Source organism: Dermacentor variabilis, chromosome 8 (assembly GCF_050947875.1).
Source record: "Dermacentor variabilis isolate Ectoservices chromosome 8, ASM5094787v1, whole genome shotgun sequence".
NCBI lineage: Eukaryota > Metazoa > Arthropoda > Arachnida > Ixodida > Ixodidae > Dermacentor > Dermacentor variabilis.
In genome coordinates, this window is record NC_134575.1 from 94,322,677 (window position 1) to 94,342,204 (window position 19,528).

Consider the following 19,528-nt stretch of genomic DNA (forward strand, 5'->3'; position numbering starts at 1 on the left):
GTAGAGCTGCAGAAGAGATGACTTGGATGGCCCCCATGATTTTCCAGACATATGTCGAATGATCTGAGTAAAGCTGTCTAGATTTTTTCTTAAGCCTCAGAGGTGCTTCGACCAAGATAAGTCACGGTCGATGATGACTCCGAGAAACTTGTAGTGGGTTACTGAAGGTATAATCTTCCCATCAATCATAACGGGGTAGCAGGCCATTGACTTTCGTGTAAATGCCATGGCTGCACTTTTTTCCGGTGAGAGCTGCAGACCGCGACTGTTTAGGTATGTCGACGTTATTGACACCGCGCGCTGCAGCTTCGTTTGCACTTGTAAGCGCGTTAAGCTCGTGGTCCATATACAGATGTCGTCTGCATACACAGAGACCGAGACTGCGCCTGCGTGTTCTTTGACCAGTCCGATGAGAACGATATTAAATAAGGTTGGGCTCAATACACCTCCTTGAGGCACTCCACGATAGACGGGGTGGTTCTTTGTTTCCCCGTCTGGAGTTGTCATGAATATCGTTCTCTCTTGAAGATAGCTGGCTATCCATTGATGCATACGTCCCCCGACGCCACATTCTTCTAGGGCATTTAAAATTGCATCATGGAGAACGTTGTCAAAAGCACCCTTGATATCTAGAAAGACAGCAGCCGTTAATCGACGGCGACGTTTCTGATGTTCAACAGTTGTTACTAGGTCGACGACGCTGTCGATTGACGACCTACCCTTTCGTAAACCTGTCATTGCGTCTGGATATATATTACGCTTCTCCAAAAACCACTCCAGGCGCGTCAAAACCATGCGTTCCATGGTTTTACCTATGCAACTGGCCAGCGCCACAGGTCTGTAGGAAAGCATAGCATGGGGTGTCTTCCCTGGTTTCAATAATGCCACAAGTTTGCTTGTCTTCCAATGCGCAGGCACAGTTCCCGAGGACCACGAGAGATTGTATAAAGCCAGGAGCTCTTCGGTCGCTCGAGGGCCTAGATGGCGCAAGGTAGAATAGGTAATGCCATCAGGACCAGGCGCACTTGAGTGTCTTGAGGAGGGATTTCTCGGTCGGTTGGCCAATGCAGAATCACCTCTGGAAGTTGCACTGGTCCGTTTTCCGAAGACGGCGGTGTAACGGCGGTGTTAGGGAGCCGCTCCAATTGTTGCGTGACACGACGGTTCTTCGCTTTTTCAAAGCGTCGGCACTCTTTCATGGTGTCGTCGACGGTCGACTAGGCCTTATATACCTCCTTAAAGGCGTCATCAGCGATGCCTTTAAGTATGACACTGAACATGTCTGCTTCAGTCATTTTGCCGTGAACCCGCCGACACAGAGCTAACACTTCCTGAATGTACACGACATATGGCTAACTTGATGTTTGGGCCGGGAACGAAAGTTGTTTCTTACCTTATCGGCTCGCTGGCAACCCACTGGCTTCCCGAAGAGCTCGTGCAGTTTTTGCTTGCAGGTGTCCCTAGTAGTCAGTTCCTCTTTATGTGCTTGGAACCATACACGGGTCGCTCCCTTGAGGCAGTGGATAGCGTTAACCAGCATAATGGCTGGGTGCCAGCACTTGTTCTGGCAGGCTCACTCGTATTCCGCTAACCAGACTTCGATGCCCACGAAGTCATTACCAGAGAAGATACCAGGTTCTCGGAGCTGGGCCATGACAAGCCATGTTGTGGTAGCCGAGGCCGAACCAGTGGGCCACTTTGTCGACATGGTCATATCACCCAAAAGATGTCCGCTGCCAAGCTTCGTCGTGTCCTTCGGATAAATCCCGCACCTTCACCAAAGATGTTACGGTGAGATGACAAAGAAGAGTTTATCTACAAAATGTACGCAGTGGCAGCGAGTGATACCACAACAACAAAGATGGTAGGCCGGGGCACAGCTCGTCCGCTTTCTCGTTTGCGATGCAACGTCTCACTGGGTACGCCTCAATGTTTGGAAAGAAAAAACGAAAAGTCTGCTTCTTTCACATTATAGGTGGCTTGTAAAACTATTATACATATATATATATATATATATATATATATATATATATATATATATATATATATATATATATATATATATATATATATATATATATATATATATATATATATATCACGGAACGATTGAGCTCACTTATCAAAATTCCATGATTCATGGATTCACAGAAAATTTGTCCAGCTAGGTAGATTCCCTGATTAATCATATCCCAGCTACGTTTGCCTCTTACGTAAGAGACACTACCCACTTCCTGTCGGATATAATCGATCTCATTATTCCTCAAGGTTCTCTTTTGGTCACACTTGATGTAGCATCTTTGTATACTAACATTCCACTTTCTGATGGCATCATGGCAGTCGTCAATTGCTACGAATGTGTACCACCCGAGCAACTCATCGATAGCGACACACTGGCAACTTTGCTAGCCCTTATTTTAGAACTAAATAACTTCGAATTTGAAGGACAGCACTATGTGCAAGATAGTGGGACGTATACGGATACGCGAATTGGCCCGAACTACGCCAATATATTTATGGGTCAGCTAGAAGAAAAATTTTTGCTAACCAGGACGTTAAAACCTTTTTTATTACAAACGTCACATTGACGATGTTTTTCTGATTTGGCCTCATGGGGAACAGGAACTGCTTTCTTTCATATCTGACTTTAGCAATGCCCATCCATCCATATCATTTTCTCACACGTATTGTGCATCTACTATTAACTTCCTTGACGTCAGCGTTTCAGTGCTAAATGATAAACTATCTACTGCCCTATACAAAAAGCCGACAGACAGATGTCAATATTTGCACTTCGATAGCAGTCACGTTAAACATTGCAAGACTAGCATTCCTTATAGCCAAGCCTTACGTTTTCAAAGAATTTGTTCTGAGCAATCAGAGTTTCAAAAGAATTGCGGCACCCTAAAAAACGCTTTAGCCAAACAAAATTACCCACCGCAATTATTTGACGATGCAATAAAACGCGCAGACGTGCATGACCGAAGGACGCTTCTTTGCGTTAAGAACGAACCGACTCCCTCACCCCAGACAAATCTTGTCCTAACCCACACTGCGTCAGTCTCAAGTGTTTCGCATGTATTAAAGAAACACCACAATATTCTAATGCAAAGTGAACGCCTCAAAAACATATTCTCTGATCCGCCTAAAGCAGCATACCGTAAAGCTAGAAATATTCGAGACATACTCGCATCATCATCTAAGACTGACTGCCCTGATGCCATCGGATGCCATCCTTGTCGTAAACGTCGATGTAAAGTATGCCCCTACATGGTGACATCACAACAGGTTACGAGTACGTCTTCAAACTTTTGTTTAAAAATCAAAGGCGATTTCGACTGCGACACAAAAAACGTAATATACATGCTTGAATGTACGCTCTGCAAAAAACGGTACATCGGACAAACAGAAGGCCGTTTCACATTCCGCTTTAACAATCAAATCCCACGCTAACACGTTGCCCAACCTGCCCATCTCAAGACACGTGCATCTTCCTGACCACTCGTTTGATAAACTGAGAGACACGTTGCTTGAATCTGGATTTCGTTCTAATTATGATAGAGAAGCCCGCGAATCCTTCCTTATATATAAGGTTGATACCGTCGCGTGTGGTATGAATTATTGTGTAGGAAAATTGGGTTGCCTGTCTTTGTAGCCCGTCACTTGTCCCTTCTTCTACTCGTACGTCGCTATTCCCCTTTTTCTGTGTCTGTGCTTGCTTGATAACATAGCACATATCGAGCACATATTGACGTTTTGTTGTCACGTGGCCATTGGTTTTTACAATTCATTTCAGTGATTCTTTATGCTGTGTATTTTAGATGATGTGTTTGCAGTCGCCATCGGTATACACACGTGTCAGCTATCCCTTTGAACAATTCGGATGCAGTTTGTTCGCCCGTTTTATTCACTTTTCATGTAAACGTATCTTCATTTGGTGGATAGGCACATGTATATTAACTGTACTGACACCATGCAATGTATTCTGATGAAGGCCGGACCCCGGCTGAAGCGTCAATAAATAAACCGCTTCATACGCGCGTCTACTTCACTGTATATATATATATATATATATATGTATATATATATATATATATATATATATATATATATATATATATATATATATATATATATATATATATATATATATATATATATATATATATATATATATATATACATATAACGGTTCGGCCGTGCCACGGCCGAAACGTTAAACAGCTCAGTTCGGCACAGCTCGTCCGCTTTCTCGTTTGCGATGCAACGCCTCACTGGGTACGCGTCAATCTTTGGCAAGAAAAAACAAAACGTCTGCTTCTTTCGCATTATAGGTGGCTTGTAAAACTATTATATATATATATATAGATCACGGAACGATTGAGCTCACTTATCAAAATTGCATGATTCAGGGTTTAACGTTTCGGCCGTGGCACGTTAAACCTTTAAAGATGCAGTCTTCATAAATGTGCCCCATCGCTTCTTCAACTACCTATGTACAGGATCTGCTAAACATTTCCTTGAAATATATATATATATATATATATATATATATATATATATATATATATATATATATATATTACCATATCATCGAGCGATGCTGAACGGACGAGCCGCCGCGAGAACGACGACGAAGGGGGTCTGGGCCTTTGGCGCGAGCGAGTGCCGGCCTGGTGATCTGGCTCCAGTGTAAATAACCTGTATATAGCCTCTTTAATCTGTGTCTTTCCACACGTAACATTCTGGTGGAGGTCAGCGATCCCCGTCCTCACCACGGAACTCCGGAGTGGTCGGTACATCAAGCTTGTCACCATGCCTCCCGGTGAACAGACCGCCTCTGCAACGGCTTCGGCTTGCCCGACTGCTCCAATTATCACGGTTGCCCAACATCGCGACCCTGGTATGTTCTCTGGCCTGGAGGGAGAAGGAGTTGACGAATGGATCAAGCTCTACGAATACGCCAGTGCTAATAACAGGTGGGACCCAGCGATCATGCTCGCCAATGTCATCTTTTATCTCGGCGGCACCCCACGCGTGTGGCACCAAACGCATGACGACGAGATAAACAGATGGGACAGTTTCAAAGAAAAGCTCAGGGAACTGTTCGGCGACCCCATTGGGCGCAAGGCTGCCGCGAGAAAGGCTCTTGCGTCTGGTGTTCAGACATCTACAGAGCCGTACGTTTCATACATCCTCGACGTCTTGGCTCTCTGCCGCAAAGCTGATGATACTATGTCTGAAGCAGATAAAGTGTCGCATGTGCTAAAAGGCATCGCCGACGATTCTTTCAATTTGCTTGTTTTCGGCCACGTCTCGACTGTCGACGCCATCATCAAAGAATGCCGTCGCCTTGAACAAGCTAAGAGCCGCCGTATCACACATCACATCACGCAGCTTCCCAACACTGCCGCTACGTCGACATGTGAGGGTCGACCGCTTCAAACCACCCCCTGTAACGATGTAACTCGTATTGTTCGCCGCGAGCTCGAGGCCGCCTGTTTGCCAGCTTTCTCCGCGACACCTCCCGATCCACCAGCAACCACGATTGCGCTGATTCAGGCCGTCGTCAGAAAGGAATTTGAGAACATGGATCTCAACTCCGTGTGTTCATCGTCTACACCCACGGTTCCCCAGTTCTCTAGCAGCCGTCCTCGTCCCCAGCAGTCCTTCTCTCCCACACCTCGCCGCAACCCGTCCGAATGGCGTACCCTTGATGACAGGCCGATCTGCTTTCACTGCTGTCGCATCGGCCACGTCGCCCATCACTGCCGCAACCGATAGCCACCACCTCCTCGGATATACACCGCCGCTCATTCCCGACCCTTTGGACCTTCTGTTCCCTATGCCACCCGCCATGAACCCATTGCCGCTGATGCTGCTGCCCCGAACCTTCGCTACAGCCGCTCGCCCTCACCTCGACGCCATCAGTCTCGTTCGCCCCAACCCCGTCGCTTCTCTCCGTCGCCTATCGCCTCCCGGGCCTAGCCGGAAAACTAGGCACTGCAGCTTCTGGAGGTGAAGCTGCGTTGTCCACCCTGCCCTCAAATCCTCTGCTCACGTTACACACGAACCAAAACCTTCTTGACGTTGACGTTGATGGCTATCCTGTCACGGCACTCATCGATACAGGTGCACATCTTTCTATTATGAGTGCTGCCTTCCGACGACGACTGAACAAGCTCCTCACCCCAGCGTCGGCACGCGTCGTCCGCGTTGCGGATGGCGGTACTGTGCCTATCATCGGCATGTGTACGGCACGTGTCAGCATCGCCGGCCGCCACACCCCTGTCCTCTTCACCGTGATTGCTCATTGCCCCTACGACCTCATTCTCGGCCTCGATTTTCTATCCGCGCATTCTGCTCTTATTGACTGCTCTGCCAGTACCCTTCGCCTTGAGTTGCCGATTCTCACAGAACCTTCTGACGCACCCCAGTGCCGCTTACGTCCCACCGACTTTCTTCGCCTGCAGCCAAAGTCAATAGCCTACATTGAACTGATGTCTTTCCCACCAGTCCCTGATGGCGAGTACCTCGTCACTCCTCTGCCCGACATTCCGCTACAGTATGACGTTACCGTGCCTCACAGTATACTTACTATTACGGCGAATCGCACTTTCCTGCGTATCTTTAACTTAGGATTGGCAAAGCAAATTCTACCGCAAGGTATTTGCCTTGCCAACGTTGATTGTCTTGGCGACCATCACGTGGCAACTTTATCTACCAATGCTTCTTGCGAGCTTAGGGGGCCCATCGTGCCAGCCTCGGCCGCCGACCCCAAGATACAGAAAATGGTTGCGACGGACCTGTCTCCTGCGCAGGTTGAAGACCTTTACCAAGTGTTATCATCCTACAGAGATATTTTCGACTTCAACGATCGCCCTTTAGGCCAGACGCTCGCGGTCAAGCATCGGATTCTTACTGGTGATGATACTACTATTCACCGACGACCATATCGAGTTTTTGCGTCTGAACGCCGAGTAATTCAAAGTGAAGTCAACAAAATGCTAGACATAAACATCATTGAGCCCTCTTCCAGTCCCTGGGCGTCACCTGTAGTGTTGGTTAAGAAGAAGGATGGCACGAGGCGCTTCTGTGTAGACTACCGCCATCTGAACAACATTACTAAGAAGAACGTCTACCCGCTCCCACGTTTAGATGACGCCCTTGACTGCCTCCACGGTTCCAGCTATTTCTCTTCCATTGATCTTCGTTCTGGATACTGGCAGATTCCTGTTGACGATATGGACAGAGAAAAAACCGCGTTCATCACACCTGATGGCCTATACCAATTTAAAGTAATGCCGTTTGGATTGTGCAACGCCCCTGCCACCTTTGAGCGTATGATGGACTCCTTGCTCCGTGGTTTCAAATGGTCCACCTGTCTATGCTACCTCGACGACGTCATCATCTTCTCGCCCACGTTCGACACTCACCTTGAGCGTCTAACAGCTATACTTGACGTATTTCGAAAGGTGAACCTGCAACTTAACTCGTCCAAATGTCGTTTCGGCCACCGCCAAATTACTGTTCTGGGCCACCTCGTTGAAGCTTCCGGAGTACAGCCTGATCCCGACAAAACTCGCGCTGTCCGAGATTTTCCGGTTCCGAAGACAGCCGCAGACGTTCGAACTTTTGTCGGGCTATTCTCGTACTTTCGTCGTTTTATTCAAGATTTTGCGGCAATTGCTAGACCCCTCACTAATCTATTGAAGAAAGGCGTACCATTCTCGTGGGGCCCTGAAGAAGCCGCCGCCTTCTCTCGTCTCGTCACTCTTCTTTCCTCACCACCCATTCTCGCCCACTTCGACCCTGATGCCCCTACAGAATTGCGTACAGATGCCAGCGGTCATGGCGTAGGTGCCGTCTTAGCCCAGCGTCAGCGTGGCCAAGATCGTGTTATTGCTTATGCGAGCCGCCTCCTCACACCATCGGAGCGCAACTATTCCATTACGGAACGAGAATGCCTTGCTGTAGTCTGGGTGGTTGTGAAGTTCCGTCCTTTCCTTTACGGTCGCCCTTTTTCCGTAGTCACTGACCATCATGCTCTCTGCTGGCTATCATCGCTAAAGGATCCTAAAGGCCGGCTTGGTCGATGGGCTTTGAGGCTGCAAGAATTTTCATATTCCGTGGTCTACAAGTCTGGCCGCCTGCACCAAGACGCTGACAGCTTGTCGCATTACCCTGTTGACGACCCTGAATCCTCCAATATTACCAGTGCTGCTTGTGTATTCTCTGTGTCGCAGCTGCTTCATTTCGCCGACGACAATGTCGTGACGCCTACATCAGAGCACTCATCGACCATTTTGAACACTTCCAGCCGACGCCACTCTACGCCTCTTCGTCCTCCGCGACGGTACTCTGTACCGTCGTAACCTTCATCCGGACGGCTCTGAGTTCGTACTTGTCATACCTAAGCACCTCCGCTCAACCGTTCCACAAGCGCTTCACGACGCACCAACGGCAGGACAACTCGGCGTATCTCGAACCTATGACCGTGTACGTCGCCGTTTTATCTGGCAGGGCCTTGCCCGTTCCGTACGACGTTACGTCGCCGCTTGCGAACTTTGCCAACGACGCAAGAAGCCTTGCCAGCTGCCCGCTGGTTACCTGCAGCCGCTCGACATCCCCGCCGAGCCCTTTCATCGTGTCGGCTTAGACCTTCTCGGCCAATTTCCAGAATCTACATCAAGAAACAAGTGGGTTGCAGTCGCGGTGGACTACGCGACCCGCTATGCCGTAACCAGCGCTCTTCCGACCAGTTGCGCAACTGATGTTGCGGACTTCCTCCTGCATGATATCATTTTGATTCATGGTACCCCGCGTCAATTGCTAACAGACCGTGGCCGTACGTTCTTAGCCAAAGTCATTGACGACATCATGCGTGCCTGCTCAATACAGCATAAAGTTACCACCTCCTACCACCCTCAAACGAACGGGCTCACTGACCGTTTCAACCGCACCCTTACAGACATGCTATCCAAATACGTTTTAGACGACCACCGTGACTGGGACCAGGCTCTACCTTACATTACATTTGCGTATCTCTTCCCGTCTCGAAACTGCCGGCTTTTCGCCTTTTCACCTCTTGTATGGCCGTGAACCGACGCTACCACTGGACACTGTGCTTCCGTCCACCACAGCTTCAACTAGCGCTTATGCCCGTGATGCTATCGCCCATGCTGACCATGCTCGCCAACTTGCGCGCACTCGTCTACAAGTCTCTCAAGGCAAACAAAAGCAACGCTACGACCTCCGTCACCGTGATGTCCATTTTGTGCCCGGCAGCCTCGTGTTGCTTTGGTCACCATCACGTAAAGTTGGGCTTTGTGAAAAACTGCTTTCCTGCTACACAGGCCCATATCGCGTGCTTCGCCAAGTAACCGATGTCACCTACGAAATCGCTCTAGCCACTCCCACTACGTCCTCTGCTGTGACAACCAGTGACATTGTCCACATCGGCCGACTCAAACCCTACAACTCTCCACGCGCCTTGGATATTTAACAGCACCGTGACGGCGTTTTTGCCGCCGGGGGGTAGTATTACGATATCATCGAGCGATGCTGAAGGGACGAGCCGCTGCGAGAACGACGACGAAGGGGGTCGGTGCCTTTGGCGCGAGCGAGTGTCGGCCTGGCGATCTGGCTCCAGTGTAAATAACTTCTATATAGCCTCTTTAAGCTGTGTCTTTCCACACGTAACAATATATATATATATATATATAATCACGGAACGATTGAGCTCACTTATCAAAATTGCATGATTCGTGGTTTAACGTTTCAGTCTTCGTAAATGTGCCCCATCGTTTCTTCAACCACCTATGTACAGGGTCTGCTGAACATTTCCTTGAAATACAGTATATATATATATATATATATATATATATATATATATATATATATATATATATATATATATATATATATATATATATATATATATATATATATATATATATATATCGCGACTAACGACTATATATAGATCGCGACTAACCCAGAAGGCGCCAGTGACGAGGCAGCCAGTCACGCGAAACTTGGCAAAATATGCATACAAAGCTTTGCTTTAAAATCGCTCGTGCAGAATATAATTGAAAAGAAAGATGTGCGATAAATAAAATGTAGGTATGTCAACAGAAACTGACTAGATTTACTTTTTCATTCGCGTGTGAGCAAAACAGCGTTGCCAGCATTTTGCATACTTGTTTTATACGAACTTGAAAAATGGCAGTAAATGCTGGTGCCCATGAATGGAAAATAATCGTCACCAAGTTACTCTGATAGTATACTACTAGACCATGAATGAAAAACATTATCACCGATTCTGTACATCTGCTTAATTTTCAGTATTTCGGCAAAACCAGATAAGGAGTACTTGGCCGACGAAATGACAGATTCCTGTACGCCTGGATGCGGTCCACACCGCGCTGCTGCCATTTTGAAGCTTGATGACAAGCCTAACTGTAAGATGTCTATGGGATTTACACCTGTCGGAGGCCGCTGCTCACAGTACAAGTCATACTTTTCCTCGGGCAGCTCTGCAACTGCGATAACGCATCGTCTTATGCACTGGGTAATCTACTGCGAGTTCGACGACGGTAAATCCTTCGAAATCGAAGCCCTGGAAGTGCAGGGCAATCTCACGCCTTATATGAGACCTGTTGCGAGAGTAAAGCTTCCGCGTGACAAGGTAAGTGCGTTCGTTATAAGAATGGCACACAAGGGCAGTGTATATAAAGCTGTCCGCAATAATGTACACACTTCGAAAATTTGGACTTGTGTGTTCAAAGTTGGCATACTCAATCACGGGTGCACCAGTGCCTCAAAAAGAACTGCTTTCTTAGATCTTGCTGTATGATGCTCTGTTCATTCTGTTCAGAAGATGAGACAGGAATAGTAATCAACTTTATAAACGAAGAGAAGTGGTAGGCAGGGATCAGGTGATGTCTTCGCCCTAGGTGGGCGACGTCCTGTCCACAGGGTCTGGGCTGGTCAGCCGAACCTCCCACTGCTCGACGATTGGTTCCTTGATGAGACAATGATATTTTTTCCTCTGTCACTAGTGGATTCCCATATGCAAAGAAAAACAGATTATAAGTAGTGTTCACCCTTATTCGAGTGAATTTTTAACTTCCTTCTTTTTCTTTCTCTTGGAGCATCCTCTCTATCACAGTGTGATAGCCATGCTTGCCAAGGTAATGAATAATTTATACATGTTTTAAAGCAATTTACTTATTAGATTCCTACCACTTTATGTTTTCCTTTATTGCTTGGATTCTATCCACAAATAATTCAGTTGTCTTATAGTTGGTGCTAAACGCCTTCTTCTCATTCCGCCTGAATATTGACCAATCTCCCATGCTTAGCATAAGTGATCAGCAGATAGCAAACAAAGAAACAAGCAGCACGCTTCTGTAGTCTCGATTGCTTCGCGAAATCTTTGGGAATTCCTAGTGGCTCCGCTCCCTCAATTCCGGCGATGGACAATCTCCTTCGTGGGGCACGTTGCAAACGGAGCACAGTCCGGCACGTCTACGTCGCTAAGCAAGCGATCGCGAAAGGCAACTCGTGCGTGACGCGTGGGCGCGGTTGACAGCAACCACCGCAGACAGACCTCCGCTGACGCAGCGCTTTCTTTCCATGCAAACGATGTGCGCTACTATGGCGACGCCTCGTAGCCATCGTCGCCACAATGCACGTCTTGGAGGGCACTACATTTTGTTTAAAGCAAAGCTTCCTTTGCCTTTTCCTGTGACTTTCCCAGCGCCGACGCTGCCGCCGGCAGAAGCAGCAGCAGCTGCGGCTGCTGCAGCTGCTGCTTACCGTCTCCTAACGCTACACCTAATATTTTTCATTCTATCGCTTTTTGCGCAGTCCTAAACTTGCTCTCGAACTTCTTCGACTCCACTTTGCTCGAACTTGCTCTCGACGGAAGAGGTTTCTTAGAGCGTGCTGTATGCGTTTGTCCCATAGGCATGCCGGCATCGTGGAGTGCGGTCGAGTTTGTTTACGCTCCGCCGCTGGCTGCCAGCGGGGAGAAGCAATGGGCACGGACGCTTTGTTTGGTGATCGCGGTGTCTGAAGGGGCAAAGTTCTGACTGGTGTTGCATAAGTCGCCGGTCGCTTTTGTCGCCGTGACGATATATTGCATTTTTACAAGCATTTCTCCAGGAGAGCACATTTAACCGGGAAACGGAGGCGTCAGGAGAACACTTGAGGTTACAATAAAGCAAGCAGCGCAGGATATCCAGGGCACCCAAGGGGTAGCGGAGGATCAAAGCTGGAAGCAGGGCGGCCCGTGGGTTCGGGCCGCAGAGGCCGAAGCGTGCCAGTGGGTATTCGCATAAAAGATTGGCGATCCCCTATCGCGGACAGCCGATCCTTACACTCTTAGCAAGCGAAGGCCTCGGCGAGCCCCAACTCACGGACCAGTCCGGGTTCTAGCTTTGGTGTCCCCGTTGACGCTTTGGTGTCCTGGAGGCGCCGCCGATCATGCGAATTAATGGCACGCTGTTTCAAATAGTAAAAGACACGATTTAATGAATACAATTTCGTCCAGCTCCCAACTTGCGACGCTAACTTCAGGACTACCATGCCCCGTGACTTCTGCAGACCTACCTGGGGGTCAACACATACAACACGCGCTAAGAAACTCCCCCGTAGTTCATAGGCAGAGTCATATATTCAAGGAGCAAAATTCCCAACATTTCCTTTCTCGCACTCGCTCGCACTCGCGCGTGCGCGCACACGTCCAGCGTCTCCGCGAGTGCCACGCCCCGCTGTACCTACTAGCAATTCTAAATACGCGGACTGGCGTGGGCAGTTTCGTCAGTCTCGTGGTCCTCGATAGCTGTGTGGTTGTGCTCCGCGATGTTTCACCCGTTTCACGACTCGCATCGCTCGTGCATCGTGCATGGGTCCACGAATACCCAAAAAGAAGCCCTGCAAGGTTCTCCCGGCTGCCTAAAGACAAGAGGTGAGCGCGCACAGTCAAGGCCATCAGAAAGCTGATGTGCACGAAGACGGCCCTGTGCATGTGTGTGCTCCATGAGTTTCCGGACATCGTTGCGCCTTGACTGTGCTACACTTTCCTCTTACCAGTAGAGAAAGCTGACAAATACATGCTCCTCCTCATTATCACCTGGTCTGTGACTTGTGTTTTTCTGCGCGAAGTCTCATTCTGCAACTTCAGTCACTCTCCCAGCTATCCATACAGCTCTCCGTGCTTTTTCTGTGTGGCATCGTTGTACAAAAGTACTAACATGTGAAAACTTAGAGTTCGTGTTTGCGTATTATCTCAGTAATTCCCGATGGCAAAGCCGCGCGACCAACCTTCATGTTTAGACACAATACGCTTTTTTTCTCTTGAAAGCATGAGCATTGCGAGTGTCCTATATGCAGATTTTTGCAGTTCGTATATATTACACAATGGAGTGCCCAGTAGGTATGACATAGTGCCTTAAGTGACATAATAAACAAGTTTTGCGCCAGAACTACACGCACAAGGAAGAAGACAACACCGGCGCTTCTCGTGTGTGTGGTTTTGGCGCAAAACTCGTTTATTCTGTCCGATAACCAACTAGCCAAGCAGTTCACTCTCGTTAAGTGACGTAATTTTACTGCTAAGCTTGCATTCGTGGTGAAAGAAAAGACGGCGTGTTGGCTTATTTCACCTTGTCTTTGGCTGAGGAATGGGCCTTCCTGCGAATGTGTACTATGTGCTAATGCAAAAGCTGACTACATCCTGCTCGCCCTTGCCGGCATTACTCAAGATGTGGCCAAGTGCAAAATAATGTGATAATGTGTATTTCGGTTTTGTTGCAATGTTATCTTTGTTCTTCCATGTCTTTTCCATTTTGTTGAGTAGTAATAAACATGTCACGAATTTAATACACTTTTCTGCGGGTATATAAGTTTCTTTTTGGTATGGCTGTCAATAAAAGAATCATAGCATTTTATTCCATTTTTCAGGTATTTTACATGTCATTGTTCTTGCCATTCCAGTGAATTTTCCTTTTCTTTAGTTGTCATGACTATCCCATACAGGTCGTCCAGTTTTGTGCAATATCTCAGTGAGTATATCAGAAGCTCTCAGTGCACATATCAGAAGCTCTTCCACACTTTAGTCTGTAGGGCATTATATAAATTTATTTTTTATATGTGTTACATGAAACGGCCTTCGCGTTTTCTTGAGTTTTATTCTTTCTTGTTATTTCACTGTCTGTGAACCTTTCTGTTGTTTAGTAGTCATGTACATGTCATGCATTGTTGACTTTTGTTCATTTTCTGAGCGCGTATCATGCCAAATTACGCAAAAATATTTGTTTTCGGAAACGGATGTCGATAAAACGAGGCCGACGATATGTTGTCTTGGAAGTGGAAATTATATATGTTCTGGCATATGCTGGCATATTCAAAGTTTGTACAAGACCGCGTGCGTGCAAACGCATAAAGAACCTATGGCGCGCCACGCACCACTTCACGCAATGCCAGTGTCTGGCATAGCGGGTGCGCGCGATAAAAAACATACGCTCCGCGAACACGCAAAAAGAAAGCCAAAGTAAATGTGCGAGTGGCATGGGGTAGGGCGGAAAGGAAGCGGAGCGGCCACACGGCTGCTGTTCCTATTGCCGTGACAACGTAAACAATGGAGCGCGCTGTCATTTTACCAAAGTATCGAGCTCCTACAAGGGCCGTAACTGAAGGGGACCTTGGCGCTAGCGTTGAAAGAGCGTCTGCTTAAAAACAGCCAATGGCACCGTTGCGGAGATTCACCTCTGGGGCCGAGCGCGCCCGCACTAGTTTCTCTCTGGCTCCGAAATGGGTAGGCCACGCGTCGTACGTACTCCTTGGGAGCCGGCAGCTTTCGATTAGCAACGCCGCAAGGAGAACTGGGAACGATATTGTCTACGCAGTTCCCATGCTGTAGCCCAGACACAAGAACAGACTCGTGCAGCCGAGCCCAAGCAGCAACTGCGTACTGAGGATCCGGCAGCGTACCAAGCCATCATTCAAGAAACCGTCGGGATTGACCCAGTGATAAACACCGAGGCCACACGTTAGAGCTTCGCTCGTTAACCATGCGCGCTTTGACGGCCGCCTGAAAAAATTAACACCACAGCAGCTATTAGCACAAAAAGAAATTGTTTTGATATTTATCTGTCGGCTCTGCAACTTTTGCGTTAAAGCTCTTGCATTTAAATAAATTCTTTTAAAATCGGTATGTAAATATTGAGACGTGGACTTGTTTGTCTTTTACGGGTGAGCGCTTTTTACCGTTTAACAAATGTTATGGCTCAGTGCAGGACGCGCCCACATGTATTGGAAGTTTCTCGAAAGTTATCGATGGTTCTGTTGTCACGGAAGCCTGTGTATTATGATTGCACGTGCGACGCGAATTGTGTAGAAGTTTCTGGAAGACATGCGAGCACCATCTCTGGACCCTTCAATGACGCGTGTACAAAAACCGACGCGCTTGACCGGCAGATCAGATTCCGACGACCGCTTACCGTGTTCGCCACTATCGCTGTGCTTTCAGTGTAACTTGCTTTTGTGCGCACAAGTTCCCCCAATAAAACTTTAGTTTCGTCATTCCAGATTTTCCACTGTATTATTCACTTACACTACTACGACACAATATTGTTAAAATATTACCTAAGCTTACAGCGAAAAACACTGTTTGTCTAGAATACAGCGAACAAGACTAAGTTGGGTTCGTCCGCTTTACGCGTGCGCTCATATTTCAAAGCTGAGCTCTACTTAGCTAAAACACTCATACGCTGCATTAATCACGTTACGGCAATTGAAAGGGCAACAGAATCGGACAAGCGGCTGTATCCTGAACAGGTGTTGATAGTGCTGAAAGTGGTACTGTGCTGTGGGGTGATCGTTTGCGGGAACAGTATTTGACTGTGATTGTATGTCTATGCTCATTTCATTCCTTATTTCTACTTTGCTATCACTTTACCTCCCCCTCCCCTCTCCTCAGCATAGGGTACCAAACCGGATCGACCAATCTGGTTAACCTCCCTGCCTTTCCCTGTTCTTCCTTCTCTCTCTCGCTCTTACGACGATTAACACATCAATAATTATGAAAGATTCAACCATTATTTCATTTCAACCCCCACATGCCCGAATCTTTTCTTGTTTAGAGTGGACGCATGGTTGGCCCTTTCATTTTTTTCAACAATTCCTTAATTACATTATTTTTAGCTCACCTGGAATTTCCTTTACAGTTTCAGGTATACTATGTATAGCCAGGCTAGAGCGATGGGCGCTGTCTTTCAGATCAGCCAACTTTTCAGATTTTTCACCAACAGAAGAACGAACCCAGACAACACAGTGAAATCCTCTGGAAACACAGTGACGTCCTCTCTCCACTGACGTCCTCTAAGCAGGACATCCCTATGATGTACTGCTCAGGAGATGCTGGATGTCCTAGGGATGTCCCATACAAATCCTCAAGCTCTTAGAAATTAGTCAAAAAACGGAATCTAATGGATATCCTTTAAATTTTATCTTTGGGATATTTCCGCAGCATGCGCCAATTAAAGGCACACACTCATACAGAGAAAAAATAGCGTTTTTGAAAGTCGCACCATTTCTTCGAGCATTTCAAAATATTATTCACTCTCCACTTACTTTCCTTGACATGTGATTCACTTTTGACCCTGCTTCTGACTTTCTGAAGCTAGCTTCATCCTGCCTTATAATTCCTACGCCTATTCGCTTTCGCTTCATGCCGTCCCCCTCTCTCCTCTCTCACTCTTCATTTAAGAAGATCAACAGTATCTCGGGGCAAACATCCAGCTTGCTCTGGATCTGTGCCATGAAAACTGCCTGGAAAAAGGGCTTAGTGTCTCTAGCAATAAATAAACTTTTTATCGTCATCATCATCATATCTGCAGTATTTGTCGTCACTTTTGTGTCCTGCTCTTGGAGCCCGATGTTGTTTTCGCGCTTCTGTTTTTCAATGTTCTTATAATTCAATTTTGCACGTCCTTCGTATTCCTGCTGCCGCATCTGCTGCATTCGCAGTAAACGAATGATTTTCAGAGGCAGCCCAAGGCGCCATTTTAACATACCGACCTTTTAAGGGCGTATTTTTGATACGTTGCCTTGCTTACTGATATCTTAAGGCCGTTGCACACGCCCCACCATCGCGCGATACCTTGTTAGGTAACTCGAGATATCATACTTTTAAGCTTCAGGAAAAAATCACCCTGTGCCGTGAGCAGAACGTAAATAACGGTACTAAGAGAAAATACGTTTTAGGAAGCTTCGCATTGCCAACGCTAATGCTGTGCCGCATTCTGCCTAACCGAGAAATAAAAGATTCCGCGTGTTAGTGCCTTCACTCGTAGCCTACCTGCTTCACCACAAACAGCCGACCTAAATAACATCAACAAAAACAACGCTACCACAGGCCACCCGCTAATAAGCGGGGGGCTTTCGCATTCGCGCATGCCTGCACAATCATGGTAACATGCGGTAGATACCACTGTGTTCAGGCGTATAAAGACGTCCAGGTACATCGGTTCTCACGCGTCACTCTATGACGTAAACCTAAAGATTTATTGCGATAGCAATTATATTGACATTCCAAGTGCATTTTCGCCACCACCGTGATGTTCCGCATAAAGTCAAAGTACGATAACATCCTGGTCGAGCGCTGTATGCTGTGGGTACGAGGAAAGCATGCGACGGTCAGCCGAGGATAGTGACTTGATCTCGTACTCGCAAGGTATGAATCGTGCCATCTTTCGTCACCCACAAGGCTATGTGCAATATGGGAAGGGGGCTTTCTGCGCTGACGGTGGTTGCCTATGCTGTGGTTGAGCGCGGCCGGGTGAGCCCTATCTTGAAAGCTATCTGCGACGGGTAGAGGTGTTTAGGCTCGCCGATGGCTGATAGCTTTGTGGATGCTGTATTGACGTTGAACAGAGAGAGAAAGAGATAAAAGAGATGAGAAAGCTAGGGAGGTTAACCGGCCGATAGGTGCCCAGTTTGCTGCCCTTCACTGGGAACGGGGTGAGGAGTCGAGTGAGATGTGTTCATGTATGCCTGAGCGAGCACGATATCATGCTTCTAAATTTAGTGGGACACCACCGATAAAACTATCCTTACTTCGCATAGCGGTTTCATAATTTTCTATCCTAATCAATGCTTCGCCCTTCCGGAGAACTGCGACTTCTTCATTGCACCCATGCGACCATCCTCATCTCACGTCTCATAAACGACGGTCGATGAACACATAACTCTTTGTTTGGGTCTTCCTTTCATTATGAATGATATACCATACACTCATCAAGCACTTTTTCTTGCAGGTTTGTCTAGGAGTCCACAAACGCAGTTTCGAGGATGTCTCGAATGCCTTTCATGCCTTAAGCGTCATCGAAAAGTATCATGTTGTAGAAAACAACTGCCAGACGTGGGTAGTGGCTCTACTTGAACAACTTAAGCTTCCGCTTCCCGAAGAAGTTAGTACAATAGCCAAGACGGTAAGTAGTGCTGTGCTCGCGAAACACTTCTCCAATCAAGAATTACGCGAAGATCTTGAAGGTCGAGCTAGAGTGAGCGAAATCAGAACCTTCAATTTCTCCGAAAACACTGCACCTAGCTTAATAGCAACTAAAAGAGACAATGTGCATTCCAAGCACCCATACCTATCATGAGGAGTCGGTTACTTGAGTGGTTAAGGGAAATTGCGACTGATATAAGAACAGACTTCATCATGTGTAAGACATCATGCGTAAGACGTCCGCACTTGTCTATAATGCCCCAATTATTTCTTTACAGATTGAGAAGATCTTCTCTGACAACGGCAAAGGAAAAGGATACGACTTTGTTGTACACAAAGTTCGAAGTTCTTATGAATGTTTAATGAGTCACCGCGAAGGAAGTGCTCCAGAAGAGATGAAAGAGGACAACACCAGTGTTGAGGACGAGAACAGGAATAATGAGAGCAGAATTTGCCTTCTCGATCTGGCTCCGCCTGAAGAGAGATAGAGAAAGGATGCAAAGAAAGGCAAGGAGGCTAACGAGGGGTAACTCCGGTTGGCTGTCTTGCATGGGCGCAAGGAGTAGGGGGATAGAAAAAGAAAGAGAGCTGTAGAGGGAGCAATAGAGATAGCATACCCATGAATTCTGGACATGCGCTCAGTTCCCGTTTTCGGCACCACCAGACATTAATGTCTTGAAATAAAAGCGCTTATATGCCATGACGTACAACTAATGAAAACACAATAAAATGAAGCACCCCCTGAAACTGTTGCCTTACCGTGGTACTCGGAAACGAGCGCGCTTATGTATCAGCCTTATCTTGAAGATCACCTACTACTTGCTCGACTGGCAACGAATTGACGATTTTGCTAGACAGCTCGCCAGACAGCCCGTCGGCATTCCAGATCAGATGTCTCGCCGAGATAACAGCTATTGCAAAGCTTCCGGTGGGTTTTGTTTCTACATAGTTTTTGTAATATTTGGGCACCACTGCGGCCGCGGGCTTGCGTATAGTCAGCGTTAAGAA

General features: G+C 47.2%; 1 protein-coding gene across 1 annotated transcript in view; it reads left to right on the forward strand.

Annotated features, from left to right (window-relative positions):
* Window positions 1-19,223, forward strand: part of LOC142590416 (uncharacterized) — a 45,530-nt gene extending 26,307 nt beyond the window's left edge. Inside the window, exons 2-4 of the mRNA XM_075702513.1 lie at window positions 10,348-10,690; window positions 18,327-18,500; window positions 18,799-19,223. Of these exons, the coding sequence (XP_075558628.1) occupies window positions 10,388-10,690; window positions 18,327-18,500; window positions 18,799-19,008 (687 nt within the window). The 5' untranslated portion in view covers window positions 10,348-10,387 and the 3' untranslated portion in view covers window positions 19,009-19,223. The remainder of the gene's footprint in view (window positions 1-10,347; window positions 10,691-18,326; window positions 18,501-18,798) is intronic.
* Window positions 19,224-19,528: the final 305 nt, after the last annotated feature.